This window comes from Galeopterus variegatus, unplaced genomic scaffold (genome assembly GCF_000696425.1).
Source record: "Galeopterus variegatus unplaced genomic scaffold, G_variegatus-3.0.2 Scaffold886, whole genome shotgun sequence".
Lineage (NCBI taxonomy): Eukaryota > Metazoa > Chordata > Mammalia > Dermoptera > Cynocephalidae > Galeopterus > Galeopterus variegatus.
Window position 1 is genome coordinate 476,900 of NW_007726997.1, and position 23,961 is coordinate 500,860.

The following is a 23,961-nucleotide window of genomic DNA, read 5'->3' on the forward strand; positions in this document are numbered from 1 at the left end:
TTAAAATATGTAGTAACATCAAAGAAGTGATGCCCAGAAAACCCAGAGAATTCCTGTAAACTAATAACCTATTGGAATAGTAAACAAAAGGTACGTACAATCTTGTCACTTAACGAAAAGTAATCCAAGCCACTGCATCAATATGAAGAGGTGCTCAGTAATTAGAAATATGTATTTTAAGACAAAAATTTGGCAAAGAATAATAATTTATTTTATTTTATTTTTTTGTCTTTTTGTCTTTTTTCGTGACCGGCAACGGATCGCAACCCTCAGTGTCGCGCCCGTACCGGACCGGGACCGGCAACGGGATCGCAACCCTCGGTGTTACCCCCGCTCCTCGCTCAGCCAGTGAGCGGCCGGTCTGTATGTGGGATCTGAACCCTCGGCGGGAGCGCCGCTGCGCTTCCCAAGCGGCGCACTGTAGCAGTGTGCCACCGGGCCAGCCCCCAAAGAATAATAATTTAAAAAGTCAAGTATATTGCTACAATCACCTACACTATGGCTGACATATCAAATGATCATGTTAAAATCCTTTAGGAAACTAATCTTAGAAATACCCTCTAATTACGAATTATCCCAATTGACCAAATAGTACAAAAACAACCTATAAGATTAACTTAAATTTTAAGTATCATTTTAAGCTATGCAGACTTCTAATATTTTTTACCATTAATTTTTGGTTTAAAAATAAAAATAATTTTTCTTACAATACACAAAAGAGAAAAAACAACTTAGTGAATCTATATGTTCATTAAGTTTTCTGATGACTTTCTGAATGATATTGCAAAGTGGTTTATGTTAGATGTATTTCATTAGATATACTTGATTTTATTTTAAACCTTTTCCTATTCCAAAAGGGGAAAATATTTTTAAACTACATTTTATCTGTGAGAGAATAAAATCAATTGCATATTATACATTAGTCTCTATCCTCATGCTTTAATATTTTCCAATGAAATTAAGCATCTAATCACAAAGGAATGGAATTTTAACTAAAGTACATGATTAAAGCGAGCAACTTTTAATATACATAAATCCACAAGAAATGTATTTCTTCTATATTAATACTAATTGCACACTGTAATTAGAAACATACCTGCTCAACAATCAAGGTTACTCAAATTAAGAATGGCTTGAGCATTTTCACATGAATAAGTGTATTGGTGTAACCCATTTTGCTTATAATCCACAGTTCTCAAAAATTAGAAATTCAAAATATATCAGTGCCTTCAGGAGAAAACTATTACAAGCAAAAACTGGAAGTCTTTCTACTTAAAACCATCCTACCAGATACACTGCATGGGGCTACAATAACTTTTTAAAAAATGTAATGGAATTTCAAACTAGAATTACATATTTAACGGAAGAAAAAAACAGAAGGTAAAATATAATGTCATGTATATTTTTTTCCATAGAAGGAATATATTCTCTGCATGTGAAAAATAAGGAACTTGCTTTGAGAAAATTGTACATTTCTTGATCTGTTACAATTTCTAAAACAGTTCAGGAAAAACATTCCTATCTTCCATAAAAACTTGCTTGTGGAGGGAAAACTAAATCAATTGATCTATAATGCTACATATTTTTATATTCTTATCCCTGAATTAAAGGAAGAGGAAATTCTCCTGAATATGAAATCCTACATGTGTGCATAACTTTTTATATCCTGCTTATCTGAGATCTCACTGTATAAACCATCCCAAATCTTTGGTGTATCTCCAATTTTGCCTTCTCTCCTTTTTACTTCTCTATGGTAATAGACATACCCAGTGTCTGTATACTCATATTTCATGGAAGAGTGGTAAACATAGGCTTTCTCTACTTCCCTCAATTCCCATTCATTCCTTAAGAATTAAAGCACCTCCAGCCAACTAACTTCATACTAACAGCCTGTTTTTTAGCCACGCTGTTCTCAATCATTCTATAGCAGATCACACAGTTATCCACCTTCTTCCTGAAACTTTTTTCAATTGTATAGTTTATACACACGTTGCTTTGTTGCATATTTCTCATAACGATGCTTCTAAACTTCCTCCATTGACTCCTTTTCCTTACTCTTTTTTTAAATTTTTTCCTTTTTGAGACCGGCCGCACTGCGCTCAGCCAGTGAGCGCTGTGAGTGCGCCGGTCATCCCTATGTAGGATCTGAACCCGCAGCGGGAGCACCGCCGCGCTCCCAGCGCCGCATTCTTCCGAGTGCGCCATGGGCTTGGCCCCTTTTCCTTACTCTTTAATGAAACATTTCCTCTGAATTTAATTTTGGGCTCTCTTATCCTGCTGTATATGGGCTCCTGAGAGGATCTCATTCTCTCTGTGACTTCCACTATTATAAATGTGTTGATGACTTTCAAACCTATATCTCTTATCATGAAAAATGTAAGCCACACCACAAACTCTTTTTGTAAGCAGTCTTCTGATATCCCACTAAAAGAAAAATATTATTTTCTACTTTTCTCTCAAAATTCAGCTTGTGACATTTCATTTTAAGTTATTATGGCAGAGACTATTAAATTACCTCTAATATAAACTTTCCCTTTCTTTCTCAGTTAGAACCCAAAAGTTTTAGGTAGGCACACGGCCTTAAAGAATAAAGAGTTCATTGCTGAGACCTATGCAGTTAGATATAATCATGTAAGTAGTTTCTAGCCAAAAGTCTAAACAATATTGGGTGTGTAACTTCTGGGTAGTTTTCAAAGAGATAGAGAGTGCCCTTTTCTTTCCCTTTACTCACTGAAATGCAGAGTCAAGTAACTACTGAATCAGCCATTGTGAACCATGAGACAAGCCTCGCAATTGAGGCCACCAATAGTAGAATAAGAAACCACCTGATCTTGGAGGACCATACAACTTTGGAGTGCCTACTCAAGCTTTCACATAAGAAACAAACAAAATCCAATCTTCTTATTTAGGATTTTCTAATATTTTTGGCCAAAATTAACTGAATCATAAATAATATGGCTATATTATTGACCTCTTGCTTAGATTTAAAATACTCTACCTTGAAGTTAGGTTAGAAAAAAAATGTAATGAGAAATATTCTACATAATAACACAAATTCATTCTCAAAAGAAAGACTCCCCCCCCAAAAAGGAAGTCAAAAGCCTTTCATTATCTGTAATATGAACAAAGTACTTTCTAAGATTTCAAGATTTTTCATATTCAATTCTCTTTGAAAACTCAGCCTAAGAAATAGATTTTTCCATATGCCTGACAAAAATTTGAAATATCTGAAGCATCATAAATTTATTTTGGTAGAAGCATCAATGACTCCGGAATATATTTAAGGATATAACAAGGAAGAAAAAAAAATATCTCAACAGTAGTGTTTCACTTTTGAGTCTTATCCAGAAACTTCACTATGCACCAGTGAGGTGATACCCAATTAAAGAAAGGTGGAGCCATCCATGCTTATCTTAAAGGTTAAGTGCTTCCAAGTGGGATCCATCTGGATAACTCTGACGCAAAAATTTTCACTATCTTAATGCTATGAAAATGGGTTGCAAATTTAGAGTGATTCCTTGGCCAAAAAAAAGACACTGTGAAGTTAACTGGTTATATATTATGTATTAGAGAGGAAACAGTAGATGACTACATTTGTATAAACCTAATTTTCAGAACTGCTTCAACTATCTGGTCAACTGTGAACTTTCAGTGAGACCTACTCTCATTACCATAATTAATTATCATCCTACAGATCATGAAAGTTCTGTACATTTTTCCCCTTTATTCTCTTTGTATTTAATTTTGGCATTTTCTATTGCTATGTCAAGTTTATTTTGTATTTAATTTTGGCATTTTCTATTGCTATGTCAAGTTTATTGATCAATTCTTTTCCAATGTCTAATCTACTACTAATTCCACTGAGGTATTTTTTGTGGTTAATTGTTACTTTATTGGAAAATGCAGATATAGAACATTATCCTCATTTCAGAAAGTTCCTTAAGACACCATTAGTGAGAGGCTTTTTTTCTTGAACAGTGATTTCTCCAGATTTCTTTGGGTTTTTTTAATTGTATTTTATTTTCTCAATATACAATGTGGTTGACTATTGTGGCCCACTACCAAAACCTCCCTCACTCCTCCCTCTAACCCGCCCTCCCAACAATCTCCTTTCTGTATGCTTGTCATATCAACTTCAAGGAATTGTAATTGTTGTGTCTTCTTCCCCCCCCACCGTTGTTTGTGTATTTATTTATTTATTTATTTTTTGCTCCCACAAATAAGTGAGAACATGTGATATTTCTCTTTCTGTGCCTGATTTGTTTCACTTAATATAATTCTCTCGAGGTCTATACATGTTGTGGCAAATGGCAGTATTTCATTCCTTTTTATAGCAGATTAGTATTCCATTGAATAGATATACAACATTTTCCATATCCACTCATCAGATGAGGACCTTGTGCTGGATCCAACTCTCAGCTACTGTAAATAGTGCGGCAATGAATACTGGGGAACAGGTATACCTTTGACTTGATGATTTCCATTCCTCTGGGTATATTCCCATCAGTAGGTTAGCTGGGTCATATGGTAGATCTATCTGCAATTGTTTGAGGCACCTCCATACCATTTTCCATACAGGCTGCACCGTTTTGCAGTCCCACCAACAATGCATGAGAGTTCCTTTTTCTCTGCAACCTCACCAGCATTTATCATTCACAGTCTTTTGGACGTTAGCCACCCTAACTGGGGTGAGATGGTATCTCAGTGTGGCTTTCATTTACATTTTCCAAATGCTGAGTGATGTTGAGCATTTTTTCATATGTCTGTTGGCCATTTGTATATCTTCCTTTGAGAAATGCCTATTTAGCAATTTTGCCCATTTCTTAATTGGGTTACTTTTGTTTTTTTCTGGTAAAGTCTTTGGATTCCTTGTATATTCTGGTTATTAATCCTTTGTCAGATGTATATTTTGCAAATATTTTCTCCCACTCTGTTGGTTATCTTTTAACTCTGTTAATTGTTTCTTTTGCTGTGCAGAAGCTTTTTAGTTTGATATAATCCCATTTGTTTATTTTTCCTTTGGTTGCCCGTATTTTGGGTGTCATATTCATGAAGTCTGTGCCCAGTCCTACTTTCTGAAGTGTTTCCCCTGTTTTCTTTCAGAAGTTTTATTGTTTCAGGGTGTATATTTAATTCTTTAAACCATTTTGAGTTGATTTTAGTATATGGTGAGAAGTATGGGTCTAGTTTCATTCTTCTGCATATGGATATCCAGTTATCCCAGCACCATTTGCTGAAGAGGCACTCTCTTCCCCAGTGTATAGGTTTGGTGCCTTTGTCAAAGATCTGATGGCTGTAGGTGTGTGGGTTGATTTCTGGATTCTCTGTTCTATTCCATTGGTCAGTGTGTCTGTTTTTATGCCAGTACCATCTGCTTTGGTTATTATAGCTTTGTACTATAGTTTAAAGTCAGGTAGTGTTATGCCTCCAGCTTTATTGTTTTTGCTCAGCATTGCTTTGGCTATGTGTGGTCTTTTGTTATTCCATATAAATGTCTGGACAGGTTATTCCATTTCTGAGAAAAATATCATTGGGATTCTGATGGGGATTGCATTGAATTTGTATATCACATTAAGTAATATGGACATTTTCACAATGTTAATTCTTCCAATCCAAGAGCATGGATATCTTTCCATCTTCTTGTTCCTCTCTAATTTCTCTCAATGGTGGTTTGTAGTTCTCATTATAGAGATTTTTCACATCCTTGGTTAACTCAATTCCTAAGTATTTTATTTTTTTGGTAGCTATTGTAAATGGGCAGGCTTTCTTGATTTCTCTTTCTGCATGTTCACTATTGGAGAATAGAAATGCTACTGATTTTTGTGTGTTGATTTTGTATCCTGCTACTTTGCTCAAATTATTTATCAACTCCAAGAGATTTTTTGTAGAGTCTTTAGGCTGTTTGATATATAGGACCATGTCATCTGCAAACAGGGACAGTTTGACTTCATCTTTCCCAATCTGGATGCCCTTTATTCCTTTCTCTTCTCTGATTGCTCTGGCAAGTACTTCCAACACTATGTTGAATACGAGAGGTGAGTGGGCATCCTTGTCAAGTTCCTGTCTTACAGGAAAAGCTTTTAGCTTTTCCCCATTCAAAGTGATATTGGCAGTGAGTTTATCATACATGGCTTTAATTATGTTGAGATACTTTCCATCTATACCTAACTTATAGAGAGTCTTTATCATGAATGAGTGTTGAATTTTATCAAATGCTTTTTCAGCATCTATAGAGATGATAATATGATCCTTGTGCTTGATTTTATTGATATGGTGTATCACATTTATTGATTTGCATATGACGAACCAACTTTGCATCCCTGGGATGAATCCCACTTGATCATGGTGTATTATTTTGCCTTTGTGTTGCTGTATTCTGTTAGCTAGTATTTTTCACCTATATTCATAAAGGATATTGGCCTGTAGTTTTCTTTTTTAATTGTATCTTTACCTGGTTTTGGTATCAGGGTGATGTTTGCTTCATAGAATGAGTTTGGGAGAATTGCTTCTGTTTCAGTCTTCTGGAACAGTTTATAGAGAATTGGTGTCAATTCCTCTTTCAATGTTTGGTAGAATTCTGCTGTGAATCCATCGGGTCCTGGGCTTTTCTTTGTTGGGAGCCTTCTGATACAGTTTCAGTCTCTTTTATTTTTATAGGTCTCTTCAGATTTTTTACATCTTCTTGGCTCAGTTTTGGTAGCTTGTGTGTGTCCAGAAATTTATCTATTTCCTCCAGATTTCCAAATTTGTTGGCATATAGTTGTTTATAGTAGTCTCAACTGATTCCTTGTATTTCAGATGAATCTGTTGTAATATCACCTTTTTCATTTCTAATTTATGTTGTTTGGATCTTCTCTCTCCTTTTTTTTAGTTAGCCATGCTAATGGTTGTCAATTTTATTTATCTTTTCAAAAAAACAACTTTTTGATTCATTGATATTTTGTATTGTTTTTAGGGTTTCAATTTCATTAAGTTCTGCTCTGATCTTAATGATTTCTTTCCATCTGCTAACTTTGGGTTTGGATTGTTCTTGTTTTTCTAGTTCTTTTTTTTTTTTCCTTTTTGTCTTTTTTCATGACCGGCAACGGATCGCAACCCTCAGTGTCGCGCCCGTACTGGACCAGGACTGGCAACAGGATCGCAACCCTCGGTGTTACTCCCGCACCTTGCTCAGCCAGTGAGCGGCCAGTCTGTATGTGGGATCCGAACCCTCGGCAAGAGCACCGCCGCGCTCCCCAGCAGCGCACTGTAGCAGTGCGCCACCGGGCCGGCCCTTGTTTTTCGAGTTCTTTTAGGTCAAGAATAAGGTTGTTCACTTGCCATCTTTCCATTCTTCTGAAGTAAGCATTTAATGCAATAAATTCCCTCTTAGTACTGCTTTTGCAGTATCCCACAGGTTTTGGTATGATGTATCATTATTTTCATTAGTTTCAATAAATTTTTTCATTTCCTGTTTGATTTCTTCTACGTCATTAAGTAGAATGCTGTTTAATTTCCATGTGTTTGTTTAGTTTCCAGAATTTTATCTGTTATTGATTTCTAATTTTAATCCACTGTGATCTGAAAACATACACAGGATAGTTCCAATTTTTTTCAATTTGTTGAGAGTTGATTTGTGACCTAACATGTAATCTATCCTGGTGAAGGATCCACGTGCTGATGAGAGGAATGAATATTCTGAGTTTGTTGGATGGCATGTTGTGTCGATATCTGCCAAGCCCGATTGGTCTAGAGTATTGTTTAGATCTTGTGTTTCTCTACTGATTCTTTGCCTAAATGATCTGTCCAATATTGACAGTGGGGTGTTCAGGTCCCCTGTTATTATGGTATTAGTGTCTATTTCTTTCTTAAGGTTTAATAGAGTTTGTTTTATAAATCTGGCTGCTCCTACATTGGGTGCGTATATATTTATGATTGGTATGTCTTCTTGATGGTTCAATCCTTTTATCATTGTAGTGGCCCTTGTTATCTCTTATTGTTTTTAGTTTAAAGTCTATTTTATCAGATATAAGAATAGCTACTTCAGTTTGTTTTTCATTTCTGTTTGCATAGTAAATCTTTTTCCATCCTTTCACTCTTAGTCTATGTGAGTCTTTATAGGTGAGGTGGGTCTTTTGAAGGCAGCATATAGTTGGGTCTTCCTTTGTAATCCAGTCAGCCAGTCTGTGTCTTTTGGTTGGGGAATTTAATCCTTTTACATTAAGAGTTGTTATCAAAAAGTTTCGATTTACTCCTAGCATTTTATTGAATTTTGTTTGGATGTCTTAAGTGTCTTTTTTTCCTTTCTTTCTGATTTACTGTTTGTTTTCTGTATTTGTTGGTTCGTTTGGTTGTAGATAAACTTTTTTTTCCTCTTCATTGTTGGCATTTTTATATTCCTAGTGGGTTTTGATTTTTCTTGAGTTTTTATGGCAGTGGTATTTATTTTTCAGGTACCAAACCCAGTACTCCCTTGAGAATTTCTTTTAAGGGTGGTTGTGTGGTAGTGAACTCTTGCAGTTTTTGTTTGTCTGAGAAATATACTATTTGCCCTTCATTTCAGAAGGATAGCCTTGCGGGGTAGAGTATTCTTGGCTGGCAGTCTCTGTCTTTTAGTATTTTGAATATATCATCCCATTCCTTTCTGGCTTTTAGGGTTCGTGATGACAAGTCTGATGTAAGTATGACTGAGGCTCCGTTATAGGTGAGTTGACACTTCTCTCTTGCAGCTTTTAAGACTCTCTCTTTGTCTTTGAATTTTGCCAATTTGACTATAACGTGTCTTGGAGAAGACCTTTTTGGGTTCAATATGTTTGTGGATCTTTGAGCTTCCTGAATCTGAAGATCTGTGCCTTTTCCTATACCTCGGATATTTTCTGCCACTATTCTGTTGAATATGTTTTCAATGCAATCTCCTTTTCCTTCTCTTCAGGAATACCCATGACTCAAATATTTGAGTGCTAAAGATTGTCTGATATCTCTTTTAGATTTTCTTCAATGTTTTTAATTCCTTTTTCTTTTTTGTCTGCCTGTGTTATTTCAAACAGCCCATCTTTAAGGTCAAAAGTTCTCTCTTCTGATTCTGCAAGCCTGCTGGTTAAACTCTCTGTTGTGTTTTTTATTTCGTTGAATGAATTCTTCAGCTCGGCAAGCTCTGCTATTCTTTTTCAGGGCATTGATTTCCTTGTACATTTCTTCTTTCAGGTCCTGTATACTTTTCCTCATTTCATCGTGTTGTCTAGTTGAGTTTTCTTGTATCTCATTTAGTTTCCTTAGAAATATCATTCAACATTCCTTGTCAGACATTTTTAGGGCTTCTTGTTCTATAGGATCTAGAGCTTGAGAGTTATTACCATTTGGTGGTATACTATCTTGATTTTTCATATTTCTGGTATCTTTCCTTTGATATTTAGTCATTGTGGTAGGGGATTTCACAGTCCACTGGTTTGACAGGATGTCTTGCTAGGATGCTGCTGGGGCTGACAATTTTGTATGGCTGACTCAGTGTTTGCTCAGATGCCCACTAGTGCCTTGGGTACATGGTCCCCTTATGTCTTGGGCCTCTCCTGGGAGGCACCTCTCTGGTCAGCACACACTCGGCCGGGCTGGGGATGGAGTCAGGTGGTGGTTGCAAGGCCTACCTGCTGGGTCACGTGCTGGCACCACAGGGCACGTGGTCTCCGTGGATCTTCAGCTTCTCTGGCTGGGTGCCTCTCTGATTGGTGCGCACTCGGCCGGGCTGGGGATGGAGTCGGGTGGTGGTGGCGAGGCCTACTTCCTGGGTTGCGCACTGGCATTGCAGGGCGCGTGGTCTCCACGGATCTTTGGCTTCTCCGGCTGGGCACCTCTCTGATTGGCACACACTCAGCCAGGCTGGGGATTCCACTGACTTTTTTATTTGACATTTTTTTCATCTCTAGAGTTGGGTTTGGTTCTTTTTTTATATCTTCCATTTCTCTCCTCAATGTGTCTGACTCTATGTAAATACCTCAACAATGTTTTAATACCTGTATTAACATACAGGTATTTAATATACCTGCTAATTCTGTCATTTGTGTCATTTCTCAGTCGATCTCTATTTTTTCTCTTGGTCTCAGTTTTCTGTTTCTTTGAATCTCTAGTAATTTTTGGTTGTATGCTTGACATTGTTATTTTATATCGTCACATGTCTGGATCTTATTGTACTCCTTTTAATAATGATAAGTTATAATAGTAATCTTATTGTATTCTTTTTTTTCAATATTTTATTCAAGTTTTATTTTAATGTTGTTAATTACAGCATTTGAAGGGACGGGTCTCATTCCATATAACATGAAAGACTCTAGAATGTACCTGTTAAACTGCTAAAAAATAAGCTGAGTGGTGAGAATACAACAGAAGTCCAATTTGCATTCCAAGTGTTGCTACTATGTGATTACAACCATACTGGCTCTTTCCAGTGTGTAGCTGGAGCACCTGGCAGCTATTTCAAACTCTGGTGCAAGGGCATAAAAACTACAACACGAGAAGGAATTAAGTCCTGAATTATTGGCTTCATCACGTCCACCCTTTTCACCCCAGAATTGCACAGAGGAAACAGCTACCACATCCTGCAGACAATTTTTGTCATAAAAGAGATGATGATGGACTGGGGTGGTACAGTGGATTGAATTATGTCCCCCCCAAAACTCCCTGAAACTTTAATTGTATCCCCCAAGTTTTATATATTAGAAACTTAGCCCCCACTGTGACTGTTAAGAGGTTCACAGATCCTATTATGGTAATTGAAAGGTGGGGTCTTGAAGAGGCGATTGGATTATAGTACCATGCAGTAGTGAATGGATTAAAAGTGGTGGTCAGAGGTGTGGTTCTGAGGGCTTTAAAAGAAGAGGAGAGTCTGCCTTTTGCTCTCTCTGCTTCCATCATCTTGCAATATGAGACCCCTGGGTTGCTGTCACCATCAACGGACTTCCCAGCCTCAGAAACTGTAAGCAATGAATTTCATTTTCTTTATAAATCACCCAGTTCAGTGTATTTTGTCATAAGCAACAAAAATGAACCAATACAGGTAGAAACAAGTCACGATGATCTGTCTAAAAAAGTCCCTTTCAGATGAGTTTGTACACACCATCAAGCAATGAGCCTTTCTCATTAACTAGGGTTAGGAAACCAAGGTTCAATTCTCAGGAAGTCACAATTTCATTCATTTATTCAATACAAATTTACAAAGTGCCCACACATTATCAGCTTCCACATGCAGCCATTCCTAGATAAAAAAGAAACCTGGCATTTCTAGAGGGGTCACCAAGTTCCCCCAGGTCTACAGCTGAAAGGACGTTTTCCAAGCTCCCCCAGTTCTACAGCTAAAAGGAAGTATTTTTGGAATCAGGTTTCTTCTGTACCTCTGAAAGGGTAACACCTTAAAGCTGAATCATCTTTAACCTGGAGGTCTAACATGATATTTAGCAATACTTGCATCCCAGACATACATTAAAAGATACACTAAATTATGAAGGTAGCTATGCTGCAAAATAGTTTAAAATTAAACGACTGTACAGTATTCATTTATGCTTGAAATTCCATTCCTAGACCATGCTTATGGTCACCGACGTTGACATTCTTGCCATCTAGCAGAGCTGACAGTGTCAGTTTGATACCTGGCTTAGGGTCTGAGTATATCCTAAACCTATCAGACTGGAATTGTTCACTTTAGCAGAGACGGAGGCATCAGAGTCGAGCTAATGATACTTGGTTGCTATTCCAAAGCGAGTGTTACTGTCTCCTTCTGTCCAGGTGAAATTGACAGCAGTCTCTAACTTCTTGTTCACCTTCTGGTAAACAGAGCTGCCAAACTCTGTTCCCTCATTCACATTAGTGTGAAGCTGGAATTCATCAGTCTTGTAGCCAACTGCAAAGTTGCTCTGGGTCACTCGAGGCTTTGCAGTCTCAAAATTCATCTGGTAAACAGCCAGCCAGCCCTCATAACCCCAGCAGCACAGCACCTGAGATTGAAGGCCCAACGATGTCGAAATCCATGTCACAGCCCAGGTTGGTGTGCTCCCACTTGATTTTAGCATTTTCTTCCCCAGTGTTAGGTGAGAAGGAAAAATCAAAGGTCAGTTTCAATCCACGTGCTAGCTGATCTTCCATGGTAATCTCAATGCCTCGTGTGTTGTCAGTATTCCATTTCTCTGTAAACATCAGGCCATATGCCATCCATCTGTACTTGGTTTCCAGACTGCCCATCACTTTGGTGGTCTCAGTGTTGGCTGAGTCTGAGCCTGTGAACTCCAATCCATTCTCTGATTTTGCTTTCAAATCAAGTTTTATTAAGCTAAATCCATAGCCCTTGAAGACATCCCTGACAAATTTGTCAAGATCAACATAATGTGGGAAGCACAGCCATCTTTTGCTCAGAGGCAGAGGCGGTGGGCTCACAGGTGCTACAACAGAGGCTGCAGTGAGGAGGAACTGAGCAGAGCGAGCTCTATTACATTCTTTATAACAGTAACAACTATTTGCTCTTCTGTTTCCTTCAATGGCTTGTTTTTAAGCTTGTTTAAGGTGAGTCTAAGGTGGACTTTACTCCATGGACAGTTTAGCCCCGCTGCTGAGGAATGGCCCTTCCACAGTCTCTACTGAATGTCCCAAATGATCAAGAAGAATTGTATTATGGACAATAGAAACTTGAATGTCTTCCAGCCCTGTGTGAGTCTGGGAATCATTAACATAACAGCTACTAGGTCATTCTTTGCCCACCCTTGTAGAATCTCATCCCATGCATGTATGTTTTACTATTCAGCAAATATTCATGGAGAATCCTATTGCTGCTTACTTTTTCCCATAATTTCCAGTCATCTGTACCTCTCTCAACTTCAATCCCGACCTCCACAATTCAGAAAGACTGCTAAGCTCAGTTTGAGATATCCCACCCTGCTCTTTGTCCTGAAATGTGCCATCAGCCAAAAGACCAGTGTAATCCCAGAGTTCACCTCATTTGTTTTGGGATCACACAGTCCTAGAATATAAATCTAAACTCTGTTACTCCATCATGGCTAGAAGTTAAAGTTCCACACTTTTAATTTATAGTGTTATCTACTAAAACTTACATCATCACACATTTATTTATTTTTATCTTGATAATATTTATTTTTATCTTGATAATATTCAAGGAATCTTTAAAAGACTTCTGTTCTTTTAACTCTATACTCACAATGCTTGACTTAAGAAGCACTGTATAAAAAAGAAAAAAAATTTTTTTTGAAAAAAGTTATCATTTATGCAGTATCCTGCTTTTTGAAGTTTTTGTCTCCATTACAAACATTTTTGTTGAGATCCAAATTAAGGTTCATAAAACACTTAAAAACATAGGGTAAACAGATGTCATAGCTTTTAGAAGATTTCCTTATTTTAAAGGATATACAAGTACAGATTCTCTAGAAGATTATTTACAACTTGTGATAATAGATTATCTTCATATGCGGCATACTTATATTCTGGCTAGTCTGCCCTATGTGACTGTATCACCGAAATAGTGTTGTTCTGCTGTCAACACATTCCCAGCCATCAAGCACATGTTCTCCCTGTAGCCAGCTACTTAACTCTGGTTGATTGAGCTTGAAAGAAGAAAAGTTTTGCTTATTGTTGAATAATTAAAAAGCAAAACCAAATCCAGTGCAATAACAGCAAGCTGTGGCCTTCATGTGACAAAAACACTATATAATTTATTGGGAATGAACTTAAGATGAATACTAGATCATAGGTTGAGAATGTAAACCTTTTTAAACTTTAATACAAATTCAGGCATAAAATTAAGACTAACATTTTTCACTACAACATGCAGTTAAAAAATAAAAACGTACATTTCACAACAGTGTGAATATACTTAACACTACTGAATTGTACACTTATGCATGGTTAAGATGGTAAAAAACAAAAAAACAACAGCTAAAAAAGATATGCAGATGTGCAAAATACCTTACCAAATTCATTAGTTATGAAGCAGTATAAATAATAGTTAAAACAGTGATAATTACATTTAGACACAGATACAAATTCAAAGAAACTATAAAACATGTTTTTAACTTAAAAACAGAGACTACATTTTAATTAAGAATAAAACAGAAACTTTCAAAATTTAATTCTAATTAAAGAAAATGTTCAGCACAGAGCATTCTCAAGAGAAGAGAGAGCACTAAGTTCCCCAGAGAAGTAAAAATGGTGGTATCCAAGGGGGAAAATATAAATAAAGAAAAAATGTCATACTCAGGGATTTCTATCTTCTATAAATGTTCACAGTCCCCAAATAGGGCAAGCACAGGCACTGGTTTGATAGCTATTAATTTTTATGCAAGGTTGAGTAAGAATTTGTATTTCGTGAAATACTGATGTCCTTACACATAAGGAAAATACCTAAAGCATATCTGAGGGTCCTAAAGACAGAAAAGGCAATTATTCACAAGTCTAAAGTAAAGAACTTCAGTTCACATTTTTAATTTGAAACAAAAACAATGTATGTTTTCATATTCCATAAAGAAAGTAATAATTAATAATGGGAAATCATGTTTCCAGCTTTTATTACTTACTACCTCAGATGGGAAAGTATAATAAAAAAGAAAAATAATTCTCAGATAATAACTGATATCATTTGTGAATTGACATATGATTGATATAATGTGAATTTCCATATAAAAGTTTTCCATGCACATACAGACGCATTTCAAAATTTATGATCACATTTTTTATAGAGTTCTATATCATGTATTTTCATTTACATTACAAGCATTTTCTGTCATCCTTATTCCTCCTTAACAATTATTTTAAATTAATTATCAAGTGTGATTTAAACCATAGTACTAAATGGTAAGGCTGGAGGTCAGAACATATGGTTTATATGCATAAGAGGTAAAGTAATTGTTACCAATGGATATTTATTTAATTTACTTTATTAATAGGTGAAATTTATAAACCTTTATGTAAATTATCAGTTCAAGAGGCCTAATACTGGAAAAACAGCGTAGTATCTGAAGGAAATAATATCCAATTTTATGATCAAAACTCAATACAAATTACAGATAATCTTTCTATAATACAAAAACTAAGCATAGACATTTCTGTCAATTAATAAAGAAAATTTCAACACAGTAAAAGGCTTGTGGATGTCGACAGGTAGAAGTTTCATGATTGCATACAATAACCATGATATCATATTTTAGGAAAAGTAATAGAGCACATAATAATAATAGCTATGAATAAAACTCAACAAAAATTTATTTTAGTAAATTGGTTGTTGTTGAATATCATAAGAAAATAATACTAATTCTTCCTCCAAATACATACGTTAGTTTGAACTTCCTTGTATATACATAATCCTATTTTATATTCCTTAAGGTAGGATCATGTCTTATTAATACTTCTGCCCTCAATTCCACTTAGAGCAATCATGCTATAATAGACATTTAATGAGTGATTTTGACTTACTGAAAATATAAAATCTTTATTACTATGTTGAAAATATCTGAGTTATAAGAAATAAAGCTAAACATCTATGGAAAGATATAAAATCACCTGAAAAAAGATGGCCTGTCATACAAATTAGAGGTTAAAGAGAAAAATGTCACGTAAAATGAAATCATAAAGTTGTGTTTTCATTATATACTGACAAATTATAGTTGTTATATATAATTTTTTTTATTACACAAAAGGAAATTAAAGAAATAATTTTATTGAAGAGTATTCATTCTTTATATTTGCATAGCTGATCTAGCTGAGAATGTCAGAGAAAAGGGAAGAAAGAGTACTGAGATAAATTGTGGTTTTCAAGAATCCACTTTAGAAAGGAACATAAGATATGGTCCTCCTTCTGAGCAAAGGGCAAGTTTGCTTACAGCCTTGCAAAGTACACATAGTGCTTGCCTCTAGAGAAAAGGACAGGTATGATTTCTATCCATAAAAAAAGGTTCAGGTTCCCTAAACTCAGGGTTCTTCTCCTGTAACATAATCCGCTCTACAAAGGTGTCAGCTGGTCCTCTTCATGCCCACCCTGTGGGTATTGGGCTCAGGGTACTAACACAAGAAAATGCTAATACTCGATTACTGCTAGTGCTATGTATTAGTAATAAAGTCCTTTGTTTCTGTCCCAGGAGTCTCATGCCTTTAGTAAGCATCCATGAAACTGGCAGGCAAACTTGCTAGCTTAGAGGTACAGTAAAATCATAGACTATTTACAGTTCTAGACACATACCTGTTATTGTTTTTGTTTTAATAGGGCTGCTGGCATATTCAGAGGCCTGATATGATTGCTGCTTTGCCAAGGGTGCACTTCCAACAGACACCTCATCCTCCTTTCTTCTGCTGATTGGCATAACAAGAGGAACAGGCTGCTGAAAAGAGCCAAAATGAAAAACTGAGTGACTGTTTCTTAAGCAGTGAAAGTTAAACATGGCATCATTGAGGACAGTCCATAACAAGTTAGGGTTGAGACTTTATTATTTTAAACCAATCAATCTCTTCCTCCTTCCCTTCCTTTCTTCCTCCTTCTTACTCTCTCTCTCTCTCTCTCTCTCTCTCTCCCCCCCCCTCTCTCTCTCTCACACACACACACACACACAGATGCTATCAACTTAAAATTTTAAATTAAAATTCTGTGTGAAAACCAAGACAGCCTAGAAGTACCTAGTTAAACTAGATAAATTTTAGTAAGAAGTATAAACATAATATGGAAGTTGCAAATAAAAACTAAATTCACTTTGAAAATTATGATTCCAAGAAAATGAAAAGTTATCCTTATAAAATGGTATTTTTAGGAACATACTTTTACAAACTGATATGTACATATTAGTACAGATAGTCTAATTTTTTGAATAAACTCTGAAAAATCTCTATATTTTGTCTGACAAAGTGCTATCAATAGCATATTTAGAAAGCACAGAAAAATATCTATAATTAGAGAAAGCTGGAAAACATTATGATCCTACACTGAATACATGAGTACTGAGCTGGACAATAAAACAGCTGTTTCACCTTTATTCATTTAAATAAAGTCTGATGTTAATACTGATGATGCCCAATAGAATTTTGTCAGATTTTTGGCAAAAAAAAAACAAAGAATTTTTAAATTTACTACAGAATCAAAGATCATAGTGTTGAACTGGGTGGAAAACAATCATCAAATGTTGGGTTTTAGCCATGACTTGAGAAGGAAATTGCAGCACAGGAAACAACAGATGATAACTATATCTGTATCAGATGGTTAGTCTGACGGGAGTTGGTCAGACTGCAGTATAGTCTAATGTTATCCTCAACACCACAACAACCAAAGTTTTATAGATCCAACTTTAAGCCTTGCCCAACTTTTAATAATACTTAATATTATCTACATTATGAATAATATTTCAATGAAAACATGTAACTATGTAATATAATAAATCAAGTTCTGAGATAGAGGGAAAATGGCATATTATTATACAAGTTGATGAGTAAAAGAAGAAGAAATCTGAAAACGAGAAAAAGAAAAGATTAAATATATTGTGGAAACATCACAACAGAGTGCCTGCTTTCATATTGAGTATTTAATCAAACTGATAATACATATATAAATCTAAGAAGGAAACAGTTTTTATGGCCTAGATGAGAAATGCTCAGCATGATGGTAAGTTTTGATTCATTTAAATTTCCTCATCTATAAAACAAGGGGGGGGGGGGTAGAGATGTTTACTGGAAAACCTCTTTAGGCTCTAATACATATAGTGACTAATACAGTGACTCCATAATCCTTGGAATTTCTATCCATCATTTATATACATGAAATGCAATCAAGTACTCTAAGAAATTATAAGGAAGTTCAGGATTAAAAGTAACATATAATAAATAACTAGATATATATGCTGCACAGTGTGATATTCAATTCAAATGTAAATGTATATGCTGCATAGTGTGATATTCAATTCAAGCACAATAACTGAAAGATGAGATTTATGAAGGTCATGGTAGTGGCGATACCAAACAACAAACAAAAATCTTTCTCTCGGTGGCTAAAAGTCTAGGTGTACTTTCATATAAGCAAAAATACATTAAATGGCCAATCAAAAACCCTTTCTAATACGAGAGTAAGCTCTGGTATGTCTGGTACACAGCTGTATTCAAAACACCTATAATGGTGCCCAACAGATTCTCAATAATATATGTTGAAGGGTCACTAATATAGGTGCTGCATGCGTCTGGCATAAAGTGATAATGAATAGAGAGTAAGAACATGATTCCCTCCACTGTTCAGAAAATATGGCTACCTAAGTCAAAAATACAAAAATAAGCAGTATTTATTTTTAGCAACTTCCTGTTGCTCTGCTTACGTTCTTCTTACTTCTGGTATTAGGCATTTCCCCAAACTTTACTTGTACTCTAGCCCATCAATGTCCCATGATCCCAAAATACCTAAAGCCTTTCTTCTTGTTATAAAAGGTGCCCTCCTTTATCATTACTTTAATATATTGTAAAAATACAATGGGATTATAAAACAACATCCATATTCCCATCATAATCATTAATTAACAGCTATTAACATTTTATCATATTTGTGTCTTATTTTTAAAAAGGAGATAGATGAAATACTACAGATAAAGTTAAAATCCTCTTTGAATGCCAATCTATTGCCCTTTCTTCCCAGAGTCAACCACTGCTAGGATATTGGTGCAAGTCCTTCAAATTAATTTTTTTACACCTACATTTACTTACCCACATACACACCTATATTAAGGCTGGTTTTGGAAAAATATATATAAATGCTCTCATATTGCTTATATCCTTGGGAAGTTGCTTTTTGCATCAAACATAATTTTGATAATCCATATTAAGACCTATTTATAATTTTAATAAATATTATGTCATGTGAATATTCCATGCTTTATCCACTTCCTTACAGATTGTCACTTAAGTTTTCTTCAATTTTACACTATTGTAATGAATATGCAGTAACAGTCTTGTACATGATTCCTTATGCTTAAGTGTTACTGTAAAAGCATACCTACCCCAAGAAGTAGAATTTTGAAGTTATAAAATCTGCTCGGTTTCAATTTTATAAGATACTACCAAATTTACCTCTTTTCACTCACAACAGTAGTAACCATTCTCTACACTTTCACCAATACTGCATATTGACATTTTTTCACCCAACAGATTTTAAAAGTGAAGAAGAATGGTTATGAGTTGATAATTACTGAAGTTGGGGATTGGGGACATATGGTTCAACTAGTCTCTCAATTTTCCATGTAAAAATATTTTGTAGAATAAAATAGTACATTAAGCACAAATTTAAAAGTGTAATTTTGAATACTGATGAACTGTAGTAAATAGTAATGTTATAAATTGCTGGTGTGCAAATGTAAATTGACCCCAATTCTGGAAGCATTTGGCAATATAACAACAGTCTTAAAATATAATTTAAAAATCCCAAAATATATGCCTAGAGCTAATTACACATCTAAAAATATATTCTTTTTTGTTTGTTTTTTTTTTTTGTCTTTTGTCTTTTTTCCGTGTCTGGCAACGGATCGCAACCCTCAGTGTTGCCCCCGTACCAGACCGGGGACCGGCAACAGGACCGCAACCCTCGGTGTTGCTCCCGCGCCTCGCTCAGCCAGTGAGCGGGAACCGGTCTGTATGTGGGATCCGAACCCTCGGGCGGGAGCGCCGCTGCGCTTCCCAACCAGGCCGGCCCTAAAAATATAATCTAAGCAAATAAAGGTGAGTGAAAGATTTAGCTATGAAGATATTTACTCCATACTATTTGTAACTCTGAATGAGTAGGATTATGGGTATTTGTTAGTTTACCTTTTAAAGTATTATTTTTTAACTTAGAAAAAATAAACATTTTTTTTTTTCCCCTTTTTTTTGTCTTTTTTCATGACCGGCAACGGATCGCAACCCTCAGTGTTGCGCCCGTACCAGACCGGGACTGGCCACGGGATCGCAACCCTCGGCGTTGCGCCCGCACCTCGCCCAGCCAGTGAGCGGCCGGTCTGTATGTGGGATCCGAACCCTTGGCGGGAGCGCTGCCGCGCTTCCCAAGCGGCGCACTGTAGCAGTGCGCCACCGGGCCGGCCCGAAAAAATATACATATTTAATTTTAAAGTAGTTATAAGATAATATAAAAAAAACAGTTAAAAATCAAAATCCTTGAATATGCTAAGTATCAATTAAATGAATGCCTAATTAACTTAATTAAGCTGCTAGAACACTCCACTTGACCTTCAGGAAATGTATGGTACACTGTAGATATCTGTATCACTTAACAAAATAACTAATCAAGAATTTACAATAAAAATTTTTCTCAGCTGGTTCCTACCATTAGTCTTACTTCTCTATCATCTACATTCTGTTAGAGTAAACTTTCTAAAATCCAAATCTGTTTATATCAGTTTCCTATAGTTCCTCAGTACCTTTCAGGATAAAGTCACAAATATATAGCATTACAAATAAAATACTTAAGGAATTGTTTTCCAATTTCTAATTGTCTATAAGAACAGTTGGCTCCATTCTGGAACCACTAAAGGTCTCTTTCATGCCATAATTTCATATCTTCTTGCCTTTGCTCAAACGATTCAGTTTAGTCCAACCTGTCCTATCTGGCTTACTCCTATAATGCTCTGCTTAACTACTAATTACTCCTTTTTACACCCTCCCTGCTTGTGAAAACTATTCCTCTTTCTTGTTTTCACATAATCCAGGACTTATACCTACACAGCAATTACTAAAAATGGCATTCCTTTTTTCCTTAATATTCTCAAATACACTAAATACGGTTAAAGGGAATATTCTCAACCATGACTTTTATTTCTGTGGCCCTCGTATCTAGCACATTGCCTATATTCTGCAACTACTTGTTAAAAGGAGGAATGGATCAGAGGTAGGGAAGACATCAGTTTCAAATGAAATTACGACAAAGTAAAGAAAAACTTTTAAAAGATGCTCCTTAATTACACTTTCGGTTAATTTTTTATTCTTATGTAATGATAAAGTTGTGTATTTTTCTATCAACTGGCTTTAAGTTACGTCAGGAAAAAAGATACAAACTATGTCAAATAGGATATTACAAAATTACAATCAAGTCAATGGGAAAATACAATTCAATACAGCACAAATGTGTCTTCAAAATTTTGCAGTTCTGGGCCGGCCTGGTGGCGCACTGCTACAGTGCGCCGCTTGGGAGCGCGGTAGCGCTCCTGCCGAGGGTTCGGATCCCACATACAGACCGGTTCCCGCTCACTGGCTGAGCGAGGTGCGGGCGCAACAGCGAGGGTTGCGATCCTGTTGCTGGTCCCGGTCTGGTACGGGCGCGACACTGAGGGTTGCGATCCGTTGCCGGACACACACACACACACACACAAAAAATTTGCAGTTCTGCAATTTACTAGCATGTGACTGCAGGTAAGTAAATCTCAATAAGCACCATTTCTTCATTTTAAAATTGATAATAACAAAACAATTGTCAAAATTACATTTAAGTGTCCTGACATGGAGAGATTTACATTTAAGTATTTTAGAAACTACAATTACCTACTTAGTAATTTATACCCTTTTAAACAAACACATATGTCAACCTTTTTGCATCAACCATTCCCATCCCAGGATGAGGTATTCAATGCACACTTGTTGAATAAACCTAAAGATAAAGAAGAAATGTACAGATAATAAAAACAAATGCTAACATTTACTGAGCAATGCTTAAGTATCAGTCACTGACAGAACAGATATTTATTTTCCTTCATAGTTGAGGGAAAATGGTCAAGCCACTGTACAGAAAGCCCCTTTAATAGTCAAAGAAATGCTATGTTGAGCTGTAATTTCTTGTGCAGAAATTGAGGAAGACAGTTGCTTGAAAGGGGTAGCATTGGGGGCAGAGAGATTCTGGTAAATTCACAAAAAGAGGATCAATAAAAATACATATGAGGGTACTTCAAAAAGTTTGTGGAAAAATGGAATTGAAAGATAATATGAATCTTTCCATGAACTTTTTAGAGTACCTTTGTATATATAACTCTACCAAATGACTGAGAAGATTTATTCATTAAGAGAAAAAAATTATAAAAATCTCTCACCTGTTGCATGTGTCTACTTGTTCGTTTCTGAGGCTGATAGATGAGCCACGTATATATGACCGGGTCAATATTAACTGTTAGCCCTTGTACACTGCCAAGAAGTACAGCACCTAAAAACAAGATAACAAGATTTTAAAATTGTTATAATTCTTCATAAAAAATAATAAGCTTGGTATCACTTTACACCAAGTAGGATAGCTATAATAAAAAAGACAAACAATAACAAGTGTTGGCAAGAATGTGGAAGAATTCAAACCCTTACGCACTGCTGCTCGAAAGGAAAAACAGTGCAGCCACTTTCGAAAATAGTATGGCATTTCCTAAAAAAATAAAACATATACTTACAATATGACCCAATAATTTCATTCCTAGGTATAAGCCTAAGAATTGAAAGCATATGTCCACATAAAATCTTGCACTCAAGTTTTCACATCAGCATAATTCATAATAGCAAAAAAGTGAAAACAGCACAAATGTTCATGGATTACTGAATGGATAAACAAAATGTGGTATATCCATACAATGGGAAATCATCCATCCATAAAAAGTACTGATACATGATACAAAATGGATGAACCTTGAAAACATCATGCTAAGTGAAATAAGCCAGTCACAGAAAAACCACATGTTGTATGGTTCCACTTATGTGAAATAGCCACAACAGGCAAAAGTACAGAGACAAAAAGTAGATTAGTAATTGCCAGGGCCTTGAGAGACAGGGAAGTGGAAATAACTGACACATGGTTCCTTTTGAGAGTGATGAAAATGTTCTGAAATTAGAAAGTAGTGCTAGTTGCACCACGTTGTGCATATACTAAAATCCATTAAATTATGCAATTTTTAAAAATTAATTTTATTACATAAAAATTATATCTCCTTAAAAGTACATTTATCTTTAAAAAATAATAATAGGCTTTATTTTTTAGGCAAAGAGCAATTTCTATATTGGCCACGAAAATGAAATATTACACCCTTTTTATTTACATTATAAAAATTAATTCATATTTGAAAGGAATCATTATTACAACCATTCAATAAACCATTGTAAATTACTTTTAATGTTAAATGTAAAGAGAAAGAGCTGCCTAAATGAAATGCAGGCTAATATTCTGACAAAAAAAAAAAAAGCTGAAGTGTAACAAGTTGAAATTCCACACTACTAACTAAAATATTTTTATCTCTCTCTGGTAAAAAGTAGCTTACATAGAACTTAGCTAAAGCAGAATGTCCCATTTTGGGCCCCTGGGAGAAGTAGCATGACAGGCTATACATGCCTGTGCAGGTTATGCATATCTGTAAATAAGCTTTTGCACTTCTACATATATTTTTCAGTATAAATATCATTAGCTCCACTATGATGTAAGAAACAAGGGAAGGGGCCGGCCCGGTGGCGCACTGCTACAGTGCGCCTCTTGGGAGCACGGCAACGCTCCCGCCGAGGGTTCAGATCCCACATACAGACTGGCTGCTCACTGGCTGAGCGAGGTGCGGGCGCAACACTGAGGGTTGCGATCCCGTTGCCGGTCCCGGTCTGGTACGGGAGCGACACTGAGGGTTGCGATCCGTTGCCGGTCACGAAAAAAGACAAAAAGGAAAAGAAAAAAAAAGAAACAAGGGAAGGAGTCAGTTTTGTTATCAGCTGTATATCCAGTATCTAGAAAAGCACCTGCCACAGGATAAGAGCTGGAAAAAAATGTCTGAATAAATGGTAGATAGGTTCTCAGGTTAGCTGAAAAAAGTTCATTTGTTGTGTTATGTTACAGTTTATCTAAACCAGTACAATTAATACTGAGTCCTATTAAAAGTGATCCACACAGAGATGGAGATAAAAGAATGGAAGAGGAAGAGGAAGAGAACTCCCCCCCCTTTTTTAAAGTTTGCACAGAATTTTCAAATAAGCAAAATTTGC

The 23,961-nt window shown here is 35.9% G+C and overlaps 1 protein-coding gene and 1 pseudogene across 1 annotated transcript in view; both read right to left on the reverse strand.

Annotated features, from left to right (window-relative positions):
* LOC103590853 (vacuolar protein sorting-associated protein 13B) overlaps positions 1 to 22,162 on the reverse strand; it is a gene marked incomplete at both ends in the record, with an annotated part of 498,786 nt that extends 476,624 nt beyond the window's left edge. Inside the window, 2 exons of the mRNA XM_008573178.1 lie at positions 16,202 to 16,340; positions 22,053 to 22,162. Coding sequence (XP_008571400.1) covers positions 16,202 to 16,340; positions 22,053 to 22,162 — 249 coding nt within the window. The remainder of the gene's footprint in view (positions 1 to 16,201; positions 16,341 to 22,052) is intronic.
* On the reverse strand, positions 11,343 to 12,816 carry LOC103590852 (annotated as a pseudogene).
* Positions 22,163 to 23,961: the final 1,799 nt, after the last annotated feature.